Source organism: Balaenoptera ricei, chromosome 1 (assembly GCF_028023285.1).
Source record: "Balaenoptera ricei isolate mBalRic1 chromosome 1, mBalRic1.hap2, whole genome shotgun sequence".
NCBI lineage: Eukaryota > Metazoa > Chordata > Mammalia > Artiodactyla > Balaenopteridae > Balaenoptera > Balaenoptera ricei.
The window spans coordinates 179,067,573-179,088,537 of NC_082639.1; the positions used below are offsets into that span (position 1 = coordinate 179,067,573).

Genomic DNA, 20,965 nt, shown 5'->3' on the forward strand with positions numbered 1-20,965 from the left:
CTTACTGGTCACATCGTTTGCAAATATTTTCTCCCATTCTGTGGGTTGTCTTTTCATTTTGTTTATGCTTTCCTTTGCTGTGCAAAAGCTTATAAATTTGATTAGGTCCCATTTGTTTACTTTTGCTTTTATTTCTATTACCTTGGGAAACTGACCTGAGAAAACCTTGGTATTATTTATGTCAGAGAATCGTTTTGGTTTTTTTTTTGGCGTGACATTGCCTAGGATTATCAGTACAATAATGAATGGAGGGAATTCTGTCTTACCTGATTGTTATATTAATGGGAAGATTTCTAAGGCTTTAATATTAAATATGGGTTGGCCAAAAATTTCGTTAGGGTTTTTTCGTAAGCTGTTATGGGAAAACTCAAACAAACTTTTTGGCCAACCCAATATAATTTACTGTATGATTTTAGTAAATGTTTTTTTATCAGATTAAGGATAATTTCTTCCATTTTCACCTGGCTAAGAGGTTTTATCATGAACGGGTGTTGAATTTTGTTAATTCTATTAAGATGATCATATGGAAATCAACTTTTCTAAGGGCTAAATCCTATACAGTCATGATATCTCTTTTAAATATACTGTTGGACTCTATTTGCTGATATTATGACTTTTTCATCTCATCTCAAGTGATTTTGGTCAACAAAAACACATTTTTCTTGTTATGTTCTTGTCCAATTTTGATATTTTCTTAATGACATGTCATGACTTTGGTATGTGGCCCAGTTTACCTATTTTCTGGAACCCTTTGTCTAACCACAATATCAATTATCTGTTACTTGCAGATTTAGTTAAAAGCAATAACAAAAAACTTCACTGGTAAAACTCTCTGGACCTGGGCCTTTTTGAAGTAAGGGGCTGATTTAGGGCTTTATTTATTTTTATTTTAAGACTGATTAATATATTTGAGTGCATTTGTTTAAGTTCTCCTATTTTTCTCGAATTGCCCACTTTATGTACACTTTCACATTTACTATTATAAAATTGTTCACATTTTCCTGTTTCCAAGGATAACCTGGCCCATGAGGACTAAATGAGTATCTGCCATCCTAATACCCAAGACCCTCTGAAAAATATCATTTTGAGTTTATTAGCACCAACCTCCCTTTGTAAATGTCCCATACTACCTAATAGTATTATTTATTCTTCATTGGAGAAAGGCATTATCTTTTTCAGCTCAGCCCCCAAAGTCAGGGTATGTAAGAGCACAAAAACTGTATCATATTCCATGCCCTATAGGTAAAAGCAAAAAATCATGCTCATTATTATATGATCCAGTTTATATATATATATATATATATATATATATATATATATATATATATACACATATATGAATATACATATATATGTAAATACATTTCTAAAGACCAAATAGCTGACGTCAATAACAAGGAAGAATTTACTCAATTATTCAATGCATATTTATCCAGTACCTACTAGGTCTTCACAGCAAACATATATAAAGGTAGTGTTTATGAATTTAACTTAAAAGCTGTACTTACATTCATAAGATGCTATGCCATTTTTCAAAGTATCATTCTCCATATATTCTCCATATAAGCCAGGGTACTATGCACTAAAAATACCTTGTGAGTTATTCAGTGCTTTAGACTCAACCTTTTATTTATGCATAGCTTCCAGAATATCTAGTGAATATCTTATGCATAGAAGCATCTCTTAGATGCTTAGGATAATAATAAAATCTAGCACTTATTAAATTCCTGCTGCATATCAGAAACTATTCTACGAGTTAACTCACTAAAATTTACAAACTGAAAAAGATAGATACTATTACTATTTCTTTTTTACATATGAAGAAACCAGGGTAAAGCAAGGTTAGGAAACAGTCCTGACGTAAAACGTTTCGTTCACTTTGCAGTGGGAAGACAAACAAGTGAACAGACAGATATAATACAGTAGAAGATCCATTAATAAAGGAAGTACATCTATGAATAAATTCAAACCCATTCTCTCTCACATGGAGCAATGCTTTTGACAAAGAAGTTTGGGACAACTTGTTTCAAACAAATAATTTTAATTTTAATTGAAAAGAGTGTGTACATATGAGTTGGGAATCTCAAGTTCAATTGCAAATCTAGTGTTGATGAATTGTAGAATCTTGTACAGGTAATTTAGACCATTTGGATTTTAGTTTCAACTACAAAATTAGGCTTTTGGAGTAAAGTCCAGTTATAATTTTTTGACTCTTTACCCTTAATTAAAAGTTTTACTAATAGGACTTATGTATACATGGATATTTCATATTTAATCACCAGTACTATGAGTGTGTCTATCAAAAGTTGGAAATATAAGACTCCTTTCTTCGTTGCATAAAAGTTCAAACAAATCTTTGATTAATCTTTAATTGGAACTGTCAGTTAAAGCCAAGTATAATGAAGTTAAGTGGTACAGTATAGTTCGTGAACCCCTTAGAGTCCCAGAAACTTTTTCAGGGATCTGCCAGGTCAAAAATATTTTCATAATAATATAAAGACATTATGTGTGTTTTTCACTCTCATCCCCTCACAAGTGTACAGTGGAGTTTTCCAGAGGCTACATTATGTGTGATGATGCTTTTTCTCTGCTGGCTAATAGAATATGTGCTTCTGTGTTCTTTTCCTTTAATATTTTCTCAATTTTAATTTTTTATATAGCAAATATTGGTAGATATAAATCACAGAAACAAAAGCTTTTGGGGATCTTCTATTATTTTTAAGAAGTAGGGCTCCTGAGACCAAAACATTAGGACCACTGATGCAGTTGACAAGAACATTTGAACTCAATATAGTACAGGAATAAAAACATAACCCTGCCACTTACTAGAACTGTGACTCTGGGCAAGTTACTTATCTCAGCCTCAGTTTCCTTATCTGTAATATTACCACCCTCAGAGCTTTGTTGTAAAGATGAAATGAGATTATGCATGTAAAGTCCTTTTTACACCAGGTCTGACACAGTAAAAGCAAAAACTTTGATCAAAAATAATGATCCTGTCTTAGAAAGGATACACAAGAAAATGGTAAACTGATTAACTTTTGTCACCATTGGGCAGGGAACTTGTCATTGTATCCTCTTCACATGGAAGTCACAATTTATCAAAAGTAATGATTTAATGAAAACTCTAAAAAAATGTTTTAATTACCTTGTTCCTAAGAGATAAAGGCCTTGTTCATTTCTGATGAAACTTTACGGTTCCAAATTTTATCTCTGAAAAGAGCTTGACGTACAATGATGGTAGCTCTTAGTATAAACATTGTTTTGCTGTGGAGGCTACAGCCAACTCCAAGTTAGTTGGCTGATACCCAAGCATACTCGTATCACTTTGCCGCACACAGAATTTTAGCTAACCTAGTTTCCACATGCAAAGTGAAAAGTCCTGATTTCTAAAAAATAGTATACCTCTCCTACATCATCAATCTCTCTCTCGTTATTGGAGAATTCCCATCAGTATACACACATGCTCTAGCATCTCCCTTGTTTTTTAAATGGGATCCCACAGGCCTCTCCAGCTACCATCCTATTTCCCTGTTCTCCTTCACAGCCAAACTTCTCAGAAGACTTATGTTACTATTCTGTTTCTACTTCTACACAGCTGGTTGTCCCTTCCTCCCACTCCATCGGATTTCTGTTGGCTCTACTTCCAAAGTATAAGTCCACTCAGTTAGTTTCATCTCTGTCATTATCACACCACTCCAAGCCACTGTCGGCCCTCCCTGGACTTCTGCAAAAGCCACTCCCTCTTGAACCCCATTATCTACTGAATTGTGTTCCCCCAAAATTCATATGTTGATTCCCTAACCCCCAATGTGATGTTATTTAGAAATAAGGACTATAGGGAAGTAATTAGGGTTAAATGAGGTTGTAAGAGTGGGACCCTAATCTGATAGGACTGGTGTCCTTATAAGAAGAAGAGACACAAGAGATCTCTCCCTCTTTCCATGTGCACAGAGAGCAAAGCCATGTGAGGACACAGTGAGAAGGCAGCTGTCTACAACCAGGAAGAGAGGCCTCACCAGAAACCCTGATGGCACCGTGATCTGGGTGTTCTAGCCTCCAGACTGCAAGAATATAAATTTCTGTTTTTAAGCCAGTCTGGTATTTTTGTTATGGCAGCCTGAGTAGACTAATACAACCCCCTACATATATTTTTCACACAGCAGCCATAATGATCTTTTTTTATTTATTTTTATTGAAGTACACTTGATTTACAATGTGTTAGTTTCAGGTGTACAGCAAAGTGATTCAGACATATACAGATATACATATATAGATAGATAGATAGACATGCTTTTTCAGATTCTTTTCCATTGTAGGTTATTACAAGATATTGAATATAGTTCCCCATGCTATACAGTACGTCCTTGCTGATTATCAATTTTATATATAGTAGTGTGTATATTTTAATCCCAAACTCCTAATTTATCCCTCCTCACTACCTTTCCCCTTTGGTAACCATAAGTTTGTTTTCTATGTCTGTGAGTCTGTTTCTGTTTTATAAATAAGTTCAGTTGTACCATTTTTTAGATTCCACATATGTGATATCATATAATATTTGTCTTTGTCTGACTTACTTCACTTAGTATGATAATCTCTAGGTCCATCCATGTTGCTGCAAATGGCATTATTTCATTCTTTTTTATGGCTGAGTAATATTCCATTGTGTGTGTGTGTGTGTGTGTGTATGCCACATCTTCTTTATCCATTCATCTGTCCATGGACATTTAGGTTGCTTCTGTGTCTTGGCCATTGTAAATAGTGCTGCTATGAACACTGGGGTGCATGTAGCTTTTTGAATTAGAGTTTTCTCCAGATGAATGTGCAGGAGTGGGATTGCTGGATCATATGGTAACTCTATTTTTAGTTTTTGAAGGAAGAATGATCTCTTTAAAACCTAAATCAAATTGTGTCACTCCCTTGCTTAAAGGCCTTCAATAATTTGCCACTGAAATTAACATCAGACTCTAACTCTTACCTTGGCCTAAAAGATATCCACCATCTGGCACCTGCCCATCACTTTGACCGTACCTCGGGCCATCCTCCCTCTCACTCACAGGCCTCACTCACACCAGCTTCTCTCTGCCAGCAAAAATCTCAAGTTCATCCTTCTGCCTAAAAGTTCCCCCTGGTTTTTCACATGGTTTCTTCTGTAGTCTTGCCTACATGGAACTTCCTCAAGGATCTTCACCCACCTTTCTTAAACCAAGACTCAGTCTTCCCCACCACCTAAAAAACACTAGTTCATCACTCTAATTATTTCCTTCATAATATGTCACAGCTTCTAATTCTCTCTGTCTCTGTCTCTCTCTCTCTCTCTCTCGCCCACTCACTCCCTCTCTCACCATTTTGCCTGTATAAATGTAGGACTCCTTACATTTTTCCTCCTTACAATGTAAGACTCAGGAGGGTATGTCCTTGTCTCCCGTGCTTTCTGCTGTGTCCTCAGAGCTTAGGAGGGTGCCTAGTACACAGGAAACCTTCAATAAATATGTGTTTAATCAAGGATTGAATAAACATAAGACTGGCTGTAATGAATGAAATTCTGTTCAATGCAGTTTAGTACAGTTTTACTAGTATTGCCATAAAATAGATTGCCAGAGTGGAATTGCTGGGTCACAGAGTATGCACATTTTTAATTTTGATAGATCAGAAGGACTGCTTTTTAATATTTAGTGTGACTGATTTGCCACTTTAAAATTTAATTATCACAAATTTAATTTTTTTCCCTCTTCTCCTTTGAAAAATGAGCCATTTCAAAACCTTTCTTTTTTCTCCCCAATGTTTTTATGGTAACTGAGGCTTCATCATTCATTTTGCAAGAACCCTAGCTTTTGTTTTATATTGATAGATTAAATTGATAGAGCCCATTTATCTATAAAGAAAACTTCTGTGAGTTGAATATTCTTTTTGCATTGACCCCCGCATTACAAAATGAATGATGTACTTCAGTGAGAGAAAAAAATACCCCCTTTTTCACATGTCATTCTTCTTCTCTGAATGTGGATATTTGTGGAAGACACAAAAGTACACACAGAACTAACACATGAAAACTCTAAGCTGAACGTTTTAAATTTGAAATTTACAATTGTTACAACAAATGACCCCTGACTAATCAGTTATATAACAATACATATCACAATTACTTAACGGGAGGATATGCATTTATACTTTCTTGAAATCTTTCCAATTGAGCCCTCTGACATTAGTTAGAACCCATAGCTAGGAATGCTTTCACACTTGTTTGAACTTTTGAATTAGCTTCATTCTATTTTGTTGTCATCAACAGTATCCCTAAACTTTTCCAGCTGCCTTCTAGCTGTTTAATGTGTATAAAGTATAAGGGTATGGATGGTTCCACACAAACATGTCCCCACTACCAGCAAAAACCATAAACCAGGTACATGTGATTCAGGACAGAGGACAGTATAATTGTCTTCAATTCAGGCCAGCTGTTGTAATCCCCACCTTGACTTCAATCAAAACACAAACACTGTGTAAAGAATAATTTCAAATTTTGTAATGGAGCAAATATTCAATAACATTTTTTTAAATCTTATTCCTTTTTTTAAATGTTATCATGTTTTAATTTATAGGAGCAGAAATTTTGTCTCTGAAGATTATGAGCTGAACAGGCACACATTTGGTCTGATTATATACAGTTGAGGAATAATGACTTCCACTTCTTTGTACAACTGCCGTAGTCACTCATGTATAATATCTGTGACCATGGGCATTTTTATGTCAACACTATTTACAATGTTCCAATTGTAAATTTACAATGTATAGCATATCTGTTTTCTCTCTTTTTTTAATTGAAGTATAGCTGATTTATAATGTTGTGTTAGTTTAAGATATGCAGCAAAGTGATTCAGATATATATACATGTATTCTTATACATATATATATGTATTCTTTTCAGATTCTTTTCCCTTATAGGTTATTTAAAAATATTGAGTAGATTTCCCTGTGCTATACAGTAGGTCCTTGCTGATTATCTATTTTATATACAGTAGTGTGTATATTTTAATCCCAAACTCCTAATTTACCCTTGTTGTTCATCTATTTTATATTTAGTAATTTGTATCTGCTAATCCCAAACTCCTAATTTATCCTTCCCTGCCTCCCTTTCCCCTTTGGTAACTATAAGTTTGTTTCCTATGTCTGTGAGTTTATTTATGTTTTAAGTTCATTTGTATCTTTTTTTTAAGATTCCACATATAAGTGATACCGTATGATATTTGTCTTTCTCTGTCTGGTGTACTTCACTTAGTATGATAATCTCTAGGTCCCTCCATGTTGCTGCAAAATCTTATTCCTAAGAAAATACTCTCCTATTACCTTTTACATGGCAGTCTATACTTTATTGGCTGAATAATAATTAGATGAATGAATGAATTCATCTTAACAGATTTATTATTTTATCAGTCACTAACCATGACCTACACCATGACAGGCAAAATTTAAACGTTCTTCCATTATTCCTTCGAATTGCATGGTAGAGTTCTGTTGTTCATTGTTTCCTAACAAATGTAGTCCAGAACCTTTAGGGTGACATTCACAGCCCTGTCCAATCTTACAACCAGTCTCTTCCCTTCCTTAATCCCCACTACTGCCCTATATCCACAACCCTTCAGCTACGTTCAACTCAGCTCTGTTCCAAATGTATCCTGCATTTTTTCCTTCTGTTCTTTCTTCCAATCCCTCACACATTTTCATCTACTCAAACTCTACATCTTTGCTGTCCTATATCAGATGCCAACAAAGTTTTCCCCAGCTCCTCACCTCCTTCTTTCCCAATTAGAAGTATGTATCTCTTCAGTATTTCCCTGATTTCCCTGGCACTCAGTATAGCATCTACTACACTCTGAATTGTGTGCATCTGTATATATTGTTGATCTGCTCTATTAGATTATAAGCTCCTAAGTGTCAAAAGCCTGTGCTCTCCATCTCGTATCCCCACACCAACTTTACCGAATCTTGTACATATCAGATGCTCAAAAGGATTTAAAGAATTGAATGGAGCTGCTGGCCAACAATACAAAATGTTTCCCCTGACCATTTTGGCAGCTCTGTCTTGCCACTTAGCAATGACACCTAACATAGACACACTGTTCACACACATGACAATAGATCATGAACCCAAAGGGTATTTTCTTCTACTTTTCTTGTACTGTCAGTCGATCTTTCATTCTGGAGCAACTCTGCATGTATGTGTGTGTCATCAAAAAATGTCTTCTTTGTCCCACCAGCCAGGAGCTCTGTAGACAGGGATGGCACCCATAAAGTCAGTATACATGTGAAATCAGTGGAAATTTTCTGACTATGTTAACATTTTGCAGGCTTGGAAGTCCATGCTTAGATAACCATGGATAAGCACTCAAGGTTGATATTTGGGGCTGGGTAACAAAGAGGGCATTTCTGTATTAAGACTGATTGGATTTTTACAAAATAAGTACTAGATAGAAATATGTTGATGAACTTTTGGAGAACTCAAAAATTAACTTTATGAATGGGAAGGAATATAGATTGACAATGCCTCAAATTATCTGGCTTTCAGAAATCTAGAAAAATATTTTGTGTTGATTTTTTATGCACTAAAATATATAAAAGTCATCCAATTGACTGGATGTACTTGGCTCAAAGCCATGAATTTCAGGTGATGCTAAATGAGAACTTTTCTTATTTCTCATGTTTCAGTTGTAACTAAACCAGAAGCTTGTCAATAACCATTCCTTTATTTTATCATTATGACAAGATAAACTGTAACTTATGATAAAACTGAGAAGCAGCATCCAAGTGGTTCAACTGAAGAAAACAAAAGTTAATATATTTAAATCTAGATTTCCCTGAAGCTCTCTGTGCAAAATAAGCAAACTTTCAATATGAGGTATTCTCTGGGTCTTGGCATTCATGAGAATTAAGGAGGCAAAGGAATCCTACAACCAGGTTAGGATTTATAAGCAAATAGTCACCCATTTTTAAATACAGAGCCCAAGATAAGGGGTGAAGCCAGAAGAAACCCCATTGGCTGGAAATGAAGTTGATGGTGACCAGGAAGATTAACCCCTTCCAAAATGCAATAAGCACACATAAGACTCTGTTGATGAACACAACAGTGCCAAGACATCACTGTTTTAGTTCATTACCAGGAGCGGGGTAAAAAGAGTCCTTAGGGCCAAGGTAAATGGGTTCAGTGAAAATGCACCTTAAAGACCAGAGGGAAGGCTCTGGAAACTGCTGGATCATCAGATCAATGGACTCAAAGATGACTAAGTTAGGTTGCTTTATGCAGTTTAAACATTTGTGCAGGGAGTCTCCCCACGCAGCCTTTTATTGACAGCTACAGATCAATGGTAATTTTTGATCATTTTCAACCTACATAAACCTATTGACCCCATGGCCACCTTTGGGGCACTTCAAGTAATCAAAAATAATCAGAGGAGATGGTGTAAAATTGTCTGACTGCCGAAGACTCCAAGTAGTTTCACGTGCCCCAGGAGCAGAGTTGAGAGGTTAAAGTGTAGTTCAAATTGCCAGCAGAACCTCAACTGGCAGAATGTTCCAGAGAGTCTTGTCTTTATGTCTCATAAAAAGACTCACTGATTTGTATCCAGACTCTGACTCTTATGCATATCAGTTTAAAGACAACAAGCTTAATTCTCATTGGAAGTATTATATTGCAGAGAACGGATTATTCCTGTTTTCCTTTGTTGAGTCATTCTTTTCTTCGGCTGCCTAACAGAAGTGGCTAATATACTTTTAGAATTAAAAAAAAAAAATTAGGAATATTGTGTGGCTGTAGACATGGACAGGACAAAGACAAAAGGGAAGAAGGTATAAGTAGGTAGCCCAAAGGTCAGGGATAACAAAAATATATATATATATCTCAAAAGAATCAGTAGGACAGAAAAGGGAAATAACAAACAAAACAATGACAATGAAAAGAAAAAAGTAAGAGTATTGAATTAAGATAATCTCCAGAGGGAAGGAAGAAAAGGGGCAGCAGCAGAGCGAAAAGAAGGAAAAGTTTTTAATGAGGACTTCTCCCAGTCAGTGGGACAGAATGCTCCATCCCCAAAGGAAGGAATGGAATCCAAATCATGTAAGGTCAACAGTGCTCAAGCAAATATTCTGAATTTAAGGAAAATCACAAGTAACTGAGTAAACAAACAAGACTCAACCCAATCCATAGAGTGAACTGTGCCCAGATTTTACAGGTGGATTCTAAAATAGTGAACTCGGGTTAGAAATCCATTCAGGGAAGAATAATATAAAGGATTTCCTAAAATGTCAAAGAATAAATCGGTTAGGGATTGTCTTGCCATTTTGAAGTTTTCTTTATTTTTTATATGGACTTAACTAAATATTGACAAAAAGTATGGCTGTCACTGAGGTTTATTTAAAGCATGTGTGTGTGTGTTGTAGTTTTGCAGAAATGACAAGTTGACATAATATGAGAACTTGTCTCCATATAAATTTATGATATAAAAATTCTCCTTCACGTTTCCTGTACATTTATGATATGTGATTATTTCTATTTTTTAAGAAGATATATAGACCAAATTAAGCAAAACAACTGTTGTAATCACCTTTTGTAGGAGTCTACATGTAAACATTTCTGTGTCAGGCATGCATGAACTTCAACTTGAGACCTGCAGGTCATATTTCCACATTAGTTGGTGGAGGTTTTGAAGCCAGAGCATTTTCAATACTACTGCTTTCAAGGATCTGGCTATAAATGTTTATTAAAAGAATCTATAATGAAATCAGTTTTGTTATTTTTTAAATGGTTGCCTGGAGTGTGTTGGATGACTGAATGTCAGTTGTTAATCATTGAGCGCTCATGGTATCGAAAGTGCTTGATAGTATTGCCATCTAGGGGCTGAATGGAATTCTCAGCTCTGAAATAAACTGTAATTGAGCAGGTGCTGCTATTGACAATATACATATGTTTTTGCTTTATAGCCCACATGCTTTTCGTGTTTCTTATGACAAAAGCTATCTCTAAATGTCCCCCAGCAGCCTACCTATTTTTATATATAATCTGTTAGAGGTGATTACTATTTGCTTTGGATCTGATGCTTTTTTGGCATCTATACTGAATATTCTGAACAAAGAATTGTTCTTTTTTGCATTATTAATCTTGCCCATGTTTGCCCTATTTCCACAGAAAAGGAATCATTTATCAGAAAAGAATGTTTGTAATCAGGACTTGTAGCATATTCAGCTTTAATATTCATTATGGTCATTCTATTTCTGTGCTATATTTATCTAAAAGACCAATCCAGTGTTGTTGGAGAAATAAGTTTTAAATATTTATGATCTAACTTTTAATATTTTAAAAAAGAGAAATTAGTATTTCTGTAAAATTTTTTTCAGAGTCTGGTCGCTTAGCAAATGTTTAAATATTAAAAGATTTCAAGAGTTCAGCATGTAATATCATAATAGGACCTTACTGAAACAGGAAAATTGACTTTACAAGTTTTTGATAAGTAAAGGAAATTATATTTCCTCTGCTTGTGTTTAACACATAATAAGAAACATTAACTAATAGAAACTTATAAAACTTATAACCAAGAATGTGGGGAAATGGTGTCAAAAATTATTTCTACGGTGTGTTTTGGTTTTGTCTAACCAGTTTTTTTGGAAAGTGGTTCAGTTGGATTTTGCCACCTGGTTTTAGATTTTATTCAAAATGAGATTTGGATGCCCTCAAATTAAAAAGAATTTCCATACGCATAACTTTGTCTGGTGCTTTCGTGTACCTACTCTCAGAAATAACTTCCTCTTCTTCATCTCATATTCCTCTTCCTGTGCCCACCAAGAAAAGGACAATTGAAGACTATCTGTCACATTTAAGCATCAAATAAACCAAAGCTGACCTCACATACCATTAAGTGTATATATCCTATTAAACCAGTAAAAACTTCTTCGTGATTATTCACATCCAATGGGTATGGTACACAACAGAAAGTGTCTGTGTGTGTGTGTTTACCTATATACACATTACTGGTCCACTTGCAGACATAATTCCTATCTGTAAACAGACACTTCCATCCAACCCAGATGTAGAAAGAGCACCCTGGGCTCTTCCAAAACATTAGGATTCTTAGGTCCAGTTTAATTATGCAAAATATGGTTAACGCTGCTGTCCAAGCAGGAAAAAAAACTAATTACGCTATCCCTCATTTTTTTTTTTTCTTTTAAATTAACAAAGACCAAATACTCAAAGCCCAGCTAACAATTCCTTTTGGTAAATTTCAGAGTTTTAGTTAGGGTGTTTTTAACAAATGAGAATATTTTCACATTGATATTAATAGTAGACTGCTCTCAGGGTGCTTGTGCATTTATAGTTCAGTTGGTTTATTGTTATTTTCTTGTGTTTGTTTTATTGTCTTTGTAAAATGTAAATACACACCAAGAGAATGAGAGAGGGGGGAGATGGGGAGAGTCTTACCTAAAAAATAGTGTCGGGGTTTAATGAGAGAGAATTAGCGTTGTTCAGGTTCAATTTCCAAATCCTTAAGACTATTCCATTCTCTGCCACTCAACTTGGTACCACTGATTTCCATCATGAGCTGGATGCTACACTGACCTGAGACATCATAGATTTTTTTAATTGTTTTTGTAATATATTGCATCCCTTGGGTCGCAAGCTCTGAAAAGGCAAGGATCCTATCTGATCCAAGCTGTGTGTGTGTGTCTGAAATCACACAACATTAGGTAATATATTTAGCATGTGAAGAACAAGAAAAAACCATATTGTTTTCTTAATAATTCAAAACTCTGTTGTGATATTTGTGCTGCCATTGATGAGGCGTCTTGGCCAAAGAATGACCTTCCAGCAATTGGCAGAAGTTTCCAAAAGGAAACTAAACTGTTCATTTTCTTCCAGGGAACAAGCCATCAAGCCCACCTGTTCGGGTTAGAACCCTTCACTACATATCACGTTGGTGTTGTGGCCACAAACCAGGCAGGAGAAGTTTCAAGCCCCTGGACTCTAGTTCGAACCCTAGAATCTTCCCCCAGTGGACTGAGCTACTTTACAGTGGAGCAGAAAGAGAACGGCAGGGCATTGCTACTGCAGTGGTCAGAGCCTGTAAGAACCAATGGTGTGATTAAGGTAATGTCTACCCTGAATATGCGATCATGTTTGGTATTCCACAGATAAATAGATGAGCCCTGACATGCCATCAGGTCACTGTGGGAAAACTCCCTTCACAGTCTGGTTAATTCTTCCTGATAGTTCCTCCGGGCACTTAACCATAGATCAGAGAAAACTAGCTCACATGTGTTAAGCTTCCTATGAACCCAACGCTGTCTAAGCACTCTCTATGGATTATCTCATTTAATCCACACATCAGCCCTACTCTGTAGGTACCACTAAACCTCACTGGGCACATAAAGGCTAAATCACTGTCCGAGGCTAAATAACATTGCGACGATCGAATCGGGATTTGAAGCCAGGAAGTCACGCCAAAACGGAACTCTAAATGACCATGTTCCTATTGCCTCCTGAATTGTCCTGCCCAGCTCTTTGCTTAAGCTTTGCCTAATTTGCACTTTGAGCAGAGCTCACTCAGCAGGAAACAGGAAGCCCCACATGTCTGCTAAGCCCACGATGTCCCTACGTAGCCATGAGAAGCAGTGTTATTAATGCCACATCTAACCCCAGCTTCACCAGTCTGTGAGCGCCCAAATAAGGTTTCCATTATTATCCACATTTTGATGCTTTGAACCATCACCCACATAAGAGGCAGCATCGTCACCCTTCTGATGTTCTTCTCCAAGGCTGGTGGCAACTCAGCTGTCCATCTATTACTGCCTCTGCCTCTAGTCTCCTCTGGCCCTGGACCACCACTCAGGCCCTCATCAATCGCCTCGTGCAGGCTGGGACTGCAGAATTCCCACCCCCTGCAGATGCTGTAGATACTCTGCCTCTCCTTTACCACTCCCTCTCAAGGTGGCAAAGAATCCCCCACTAATTCCACATAGAACATCTAAGACTAAGCTGTGACTTTTGATAAACCTTCCCTGAAAACCCCATAGTGGGATGCTGGCAGGAAATTACCTACAGCAGTGACTTAGATCTGTAACTAGAGCTCACAGGCCCAGGCCCATCCTCATGGACCTCCCTGTAGACTACCTCACTGTCTGGTACGGTGGCCACCTCTCTGCCCACCTCCAGGTATGCTACAAGTAGCAGAAGCAAGCTGCTTTCTACCAGCCCCTGACATGTGACCGAGCCAGACTTTGCCTACTCTAGGACAGGAGGCCGGAGCCTTAGGAACCATGGCCTTAATATCCAAGCCTCAGCCCTAAGTTCCCCATCAGAGAAAAGAGTATCTCTTTCACACCCATCAAAGCACCCCTCCTTGTGAGTGTTTATTTCCCATCCCAGTGTCTGCCTCTTCCTGGAATGATTGACAATAGAAATATCTACTCCTTTTACGTGCATTTGTGTTTCACCAAATATTTATTGAGGCTTCTACTAAGTGCCAGGCAATTATTCAGGAGCGAACAAGACAGGCAAGGTCCCTGCTGTCACAGACCTTGTGTGTGTGTGTGAAAACATGAACAGTGGGGCTACAGAGAGGCAAACAAAAAGCTAGTATGCAAACCAGAGAATTTCAGAGAGTGGTGAACGCTATAAAGAAAATTAAACAGAATAATGTAATTATGCCTGCTCGGGCTATTTTAACATGGATGATCATTTGAATTGAGTTGACATTTGAGCTGAGCCCTGAATGACAAGACAGAGTCAGTCATGTGAAGATATGAGAGCAAAATGTTCGGACAAAGTGAACAGCAAATGCAAGGCCTGAAGCCAGGTATGAACTTGGTTTCTTCACATCAAGGGAAGAAAGCCAGTGTGGTTGAAGCTTGGGAGGGTTGGGGAGGGAAGATGATACTAGAAGAGATTCAAGGGATTGGTAAAAGGTGGATTGTGCTCAACCTTGTGGGCTGTGATCAGGAGCTTGGGATTTATTCTGAGTGTGATGAAAAACTACGGAAGGGTTTAGGCAAAGGAATAGCACAATCAAATTTATGTTTTTCAAAATCACTCTGGCTCCTATGTAGGAAATGGGCTATAAGGAGACCAGTGGAGTTTGGAATCTGTTAAAGAAGTCAGGGTAGAATTGACTGTGGCTTGAATTAGAGAGGGAGTTGAGAATGTCGAGAAATGTGAGTGGATTGGGGATGTATCTAGAAGGTAGAGATGACAAGATTTGTTAATGGACTGAATGTGATACATGAAGGAAAAGTAGTACTTCAGAATGACTTCTGGATTTTGGCCTTGAGTCATTGACTGGGAAGGGGAGGCTGGAAGATGTACAGGTTTGAGGGGATAAGTAGGCAGTTAGAAGTACAAGTCTAGAACACTCGAGAGAGTTCTTCATGAAGATATATATATTTGGAATTCATTAGCAGATGAGTAGTATTCAAACCCATGGGCCTGGAGGACATCACCTATGGAGAGAATATAACTAGAGATGAAGAGGGCCTGGGATCAAGCCCTGGGGAATACAAAAATTTGGAGGTCGAGAGTATGGAGAGGAGCTGTCAAGGCACATGAGGTAGAAGGAAAAGTAGATGAGAGGGATGTCCCAGAAGGGAACAGAAAATGTGCCAATGGTGTTGAGAGATCCAGTAACATGAGGGCAGAGATGTGACCCTGTATTTGGAAACCAGGAGGTCACTGTGATCTTGACAAGAAAATCAAGTGTTGAAATGGGAAACCCAGTCGGGATGGTTTGAGGGAATAGGATGGCAACTCTTCAAAGAAGTATAGATGAAAGAAAAAGAGAAATGGGGCAGGAGCCAGGGGACTACGGTGTCAAGAAGTTTTATTCAAAAATCAATGAAAGATCCTAGAGTACATTTAAATGCTAATGGAAATAACCCAGTAGAGGGAGATAAATCAGTGAAGCAAGAGATAATGAGAATAATTGCAAGAGTGAAATCTGTAGCAAGGAGGAGAGGACAGGATCCAGAGCTCAGGAGGACTTCAGTGGGGGCAGAGATACTTCATACATAGGAAAAGGAAGGGAGGCAAATAGGGTACTCTAGATTCACATGCAAATGGCAGTGATAATCTATAACATGAGAACATTCTTATCTGACTGCCTCTACTTTCCTCAGTCAAATACCTGGTTATGTCAACAACCACTTGTGAGGGAGAGAAGGGGGTGTTGGCCGTTAGTGGGGAAAGGAGAAGATATTTCTTACTTTGGAAAATGAGAGAGCAAACATATGGTTTTATAGTTGGTAATCATCTATTTAAAAGTTATGGTAAGAAATTTAAACTGAGACCAGTCAATATATTTGAGAGTTTTTCTCCAAACCCAGTTAGAAGCTAAGGTCCAGAGGGAGAGCTGAATTTAACACTAGTTAGAGATTTGCCAGGTGAATAGGGGAGAGGGGACAGAGAGTCATAGAGACTTTCAAATTGATTGTGGAATCTAAGCTGTCTTCAGAAAATACTCTATTCCCCTTCCCTCAGGGGTATGATCTTGCCCTGAGACCCCAACAAGAAAATCACACCAAAATACAATAGTCCAACATAAATAGATTTCCAGATCTAGACTATTTAATCTTAAATAACATTAAAGTATATCAACAATCCAGGAACAACCTGTGGGAAGATTTGCCTCTCAAGGGACTCTGGTATTTGTCCATCTCATCTTAAGAGACATAATCATAGGATCACGACCATGTACAGGAAGGTCTCCTGTCTCTCAGGTACACTGAAGCATGAAAAGATGGGGAACCATCATTCAAAAACATCTACATTCAAGTTAAGTTACTTCTCATCTTCCCCAAAGAACAATGAATAACATGGGTTGGAAAATTGCTCTACATTTGTATCATGAGCATTCGGATGGTTTTCCCTGGAACAAAAGAATACTTTGCTCCAAAGAAGCAATCTATTCTTCTATAACTGGTAAGAGAAAACAGGGTGGTTTTTCCATTTTCTGGTCATCAGTTTGTACCTATGTTTTTGTATTCGTGTATAACATATATATGTACCTATGTACATGCATGTGTGCCCACACCAGACACTCACACATTTTTCCACCCTGGCACCCCGGTACAAATGATTAAGCATTATAATTCCATTTCCCAGTAAATGCTGTGGCAATAGACAATGTGGATAGGCCCTATTTAGCCTACTCAGGGTGAAATCAGAAGCACTTAATTTTTATAAAATAGGGAATTTGAATACTATTCCCCACTTCTAAAAAATAAAAATGGGAGGAAACCCCGTGAGCACTCTTTAAGTCAACGAATTAATTTCAGTAACTCTTAGCTTTTAGATATATGCTTACATGATATCCAACCTTAAAAAAAGAAAAAGCAAAGATCACATTCCCAAAATTCATAACAGAATGCTTCTTCTGGGTTAGGATCATCAAGGTGAGGAATAGGGGGCAGAAGGGGTTAAAAGGGACGAAATAGTGACACCAAGAAATCATACGCTTTGTTTCCCATCTTCCTGCAGACATACAATGTCTTCAGTGATGGTGTCCTGGAGTACGCGGGCCTGAATCGTCAATTTCTCTTCCGACGCCTGGACCCCTTCACGCTCTACACGCTGACGCTGGAGGCCTGCACGAGGGCGGGCTGTGCACACTCGGCACCCCAGCCTCTGTGGACAGAAGAAGCCGCACCCCAGTCTCAGCTGGCTCCCACCATCCAGTCTGTGGGGTCCACCAGCGTTGAGCTGAGCTGGTCAGAGCCTGTTAACCCAAACGGAAAGATAATTCGCTATGAAGTGATTCGCAGATGCTTCAAGGGAAAAGCTTGGGGGAATCAGACAATCCAGGACGATGAGAAAATTGTTTTCACAGAATATAATACTGAAAGGAATACATTTATGTATAATGACACAGGTCTGCAGCCATGGATGCAGTATGAATATAAAATCCGCACTTGGAATTCAGCAGGCCATACCTGCAGCTCTTGGAGTGTGGTAAGGACCAGGCAAGCACCTCCAGAAGGCCTCTCTCCACCTGAGATAGCCCAGGTATCTGTGAATCCCCCCAAACTGATGATTTCCTGGATCCCGCCAGCACAGCCTAATGGCGTTATCCAGTCCTATAGGCTTCAAAGGAACGAAGTGCTCTATCCTTTCAGCTTTGATGCTGTGACTTTCAATTATACTGATGAAGCGCTGCTTCCTTTTTCCACGTACAGGTATGTAGTCACAGCCTGCACCAGTGAGGGCTGTTCCACCAGCACACCTACCAGCATCACAACCCTTGAGGCTGCCCCTGCAGGGGTCAGCCCTCCAGCTCTTTGGACCATCAGTGCCACTCAAATCAATGTATCTTGGTCACCGCCATCAATTCAAAATGGAGAGATCACTCAGTATTTACTCAGATTGGATGGTAAGGAGTACCTTGCTGGGCAGAACCTGTCCCTGTTGGTTTCCCACCTGCAGCCTTCCACGCAGTATAATCTCTCCCTAGTGGCCTGCACCAATGGAGGTTGCACAGCTAGTGTTGCAGAGTCTGCCTGGACAATGGAGGCCCCGCCACAAAACATGGACCCTCCAAGACTACAAGTCACGGGCTCAGAATCCATAGAAATCACCTGGAAACCACCAGGAACCCCAAATGGCCAGATCAGAAGCTATGAACTTAGGAGGGATGGAACCATTGTCTATACCGGCCTGGAAACTCGCTATCATGATTTTACTCTCGCCCCAGGTGTGGAGTATGGCTACACAGTGATGGCCAACAACAGCCAAGGGGGTGTTTTGAGTCCACTTGTCAAAGATCGAACCAGCCCCTCAGCGCCTTCAGGGATGGAGCCTCCAAAATTGCTGGCCAAGGGCCCTCAGGAGATCTTAGTGAGCTGGGACCCCCCAGTAAGGACAAACGGTCATATCGTCAACTACACCCTCTTCATCCGTGAGCTGTTTGAAAGAGAAACAAAAATCGTACACATAAACACAACTCATAATTCTTTTGGTACACGGTCATTCATAGTAAACCAGCTGAAGCCATTTCACAGGTAGGTAACTGACTCTGGGTTTCCTGAGAACAAGCCACTGCCCCTTTCTATTGCGTGAGCCCTTGGTCAGTCCCAGTGAAGACTCTAACAGCAAGATGTGTGACATGCCCAAGCCCCATCCATTTAATCATCCCAGTGGGCTAACTACATCCTCATCCAGCCCAAACCTGCTTGATTACTTCTGGAGAGCAAAATTCTTGCAGGTGACATTTTGACAGTCAGTTTTTTAGAAATGTTTGCAATTCATCACAATGTCTGGAACCAAGTAGCAGAGAGATAGGGCCACTTCCCTGAATCTGGTCCCTCCTGGAAACATGCCAGCCCCTGGTCAGTTCTGAGAACCCCAATGCGGTTATCTAAACTAGGCTGTGAGGAAAAGGAGTATTATTTTAAAGAATGAAAAAAGGGGCCGTCATTGAGAGCTATTGCCAGCCAGAGTTGGACTGATCCAAAATTTGTTCTGGGGCCAGCCCTCCTTATTGGATCCAGCACGTCTTCCAGGGATAATAAGGCTCCTCTGACTATTTCCCCAGCCCTTCAGTCAGCTCTGATCTCATGGTTTCTTGGGACGGCGCCACTTTGCCAGCTCCTGTTTTCTTAGTCGTCCCCTCTGAGCTCTCTGATGAGCAAGGGTGTGTGTTGTTTTCCACACAAAGGAATCTGACCACCAGCCCTCTTTCCATACCTTAAAGAATTGCTTGGCTTTTTTCCCCATCACATTTTAACTAACATACATCCCCAGAGAGAAGAGTAATAAAGGACATTTTATTCTTAAAATTTAGTAAAATGAACAGAACCACTTTAAAAGAATTAAAGGCTGAGTGTTGATTACCAACCACCATTGATAAAATTCATCTATTATTGTAATGTACTGATGTGTAGATTAGATCTCTCCTATAATTATCTCTGATATATAGTACTGTTGAAATGAAACATTCGCAATCTTATGCATCTCCTAGTGACAATTATTTAGGGTTGCATTAAATATTAAACAGTAATTAAAACTTCCGCCAGTATCTTCCATAGCTAATCCACATGCTCTGTGAGTTGGCTTTTATCTTACTCTGATGCAGGGCATAAAAAAGGCCCATGTTAGCTGCAGAGCTGTACATTTTATCCCGGCTTCCTCTTTACCTGACTGGTACTTGCACGTTTTAAAGATCATATCAGCTTGCTCCCTTCCAAAACTCTTACTCAAAAAGATTTCTAGGGAAAAAAAAAGTTTCTGGATGTGAGAGGGGCACTTTTCCCAGGTTGAAAAAAGAAAGTCTGATTTTTCTGAGAAACTTAGCCATGGGATTTAAGGCAATGAGAGATGTCCCTTCCCTGTCCACTCTCATCGAAGATGTAAGTGACATTAATGACTTAGAATATCAACGAAATATTACTCAGCCATAAATAAGAATGAAAATTTTGTCATTTGCAACAATATGAGTAGAGCTGGAGGGTATTATGCTTAGTGAAATAAGTCAGACAGAGAAAGACAAATACTGTATGTATTCGCTTATATGTGGAATTTGAAAAATAAAACAAATGAATGGATATAACAAAAGAGAAACCGACAGTTACAGAGAATAAACTAGTGTTACCAGTGAGGAGAGGAGGAGGGGAGGGCAAGACAGGTGAGGGGGATTAAGACATACAAACTACTGGGTATAAAATAAATAAGGTATGTGCATGTAATGTACAGCACAGGGAATATAGCCAATATTCTATAATAACTTTATATAGAGTATAAACAATAAAAACATCAAATCACACACACAAAAATAAAACCAGAATATGACTTCTATATGAAGTTGGGATTCATGTCGTTTGGGGTTTTTCCAGCAGATTAATGTTTACTGAGTACTGCAAATTATTGTGTCCTCCTTGGGGTACCCCCCAGATGGTCAGTAGGCAGAAGGATCCTGAGAATACCCTAAGAAGCAGGAGGAATCTG

At 38.5% G+C, this 20,965-nt stretch overlaps 1 protein-coding gene across 1 annotated transcript in view; it reads left to right on the forward strand.

The window, feature by feature from the left end:
- Nucleotides 1-20,965, forward strand: part of USH2A (usherin) — a 775,536-nt gene that overhangs the window by 681,144 nt on the left and 73,427 nt on the right. The window contains exons 61-62 of the mRNA XM_059905730.1: nt 12,899-13,126; nt 17,507-19,023. Coding sequence (XP_059761713.1) covers nt 12,899-13,126; nt 17,507-19,023 — 1,745 coding nt within the window. The remainder of the gene's footprint in view (nt 1-12,898; nt 13,127-17,506; nt 19,024-20,965) is intronic.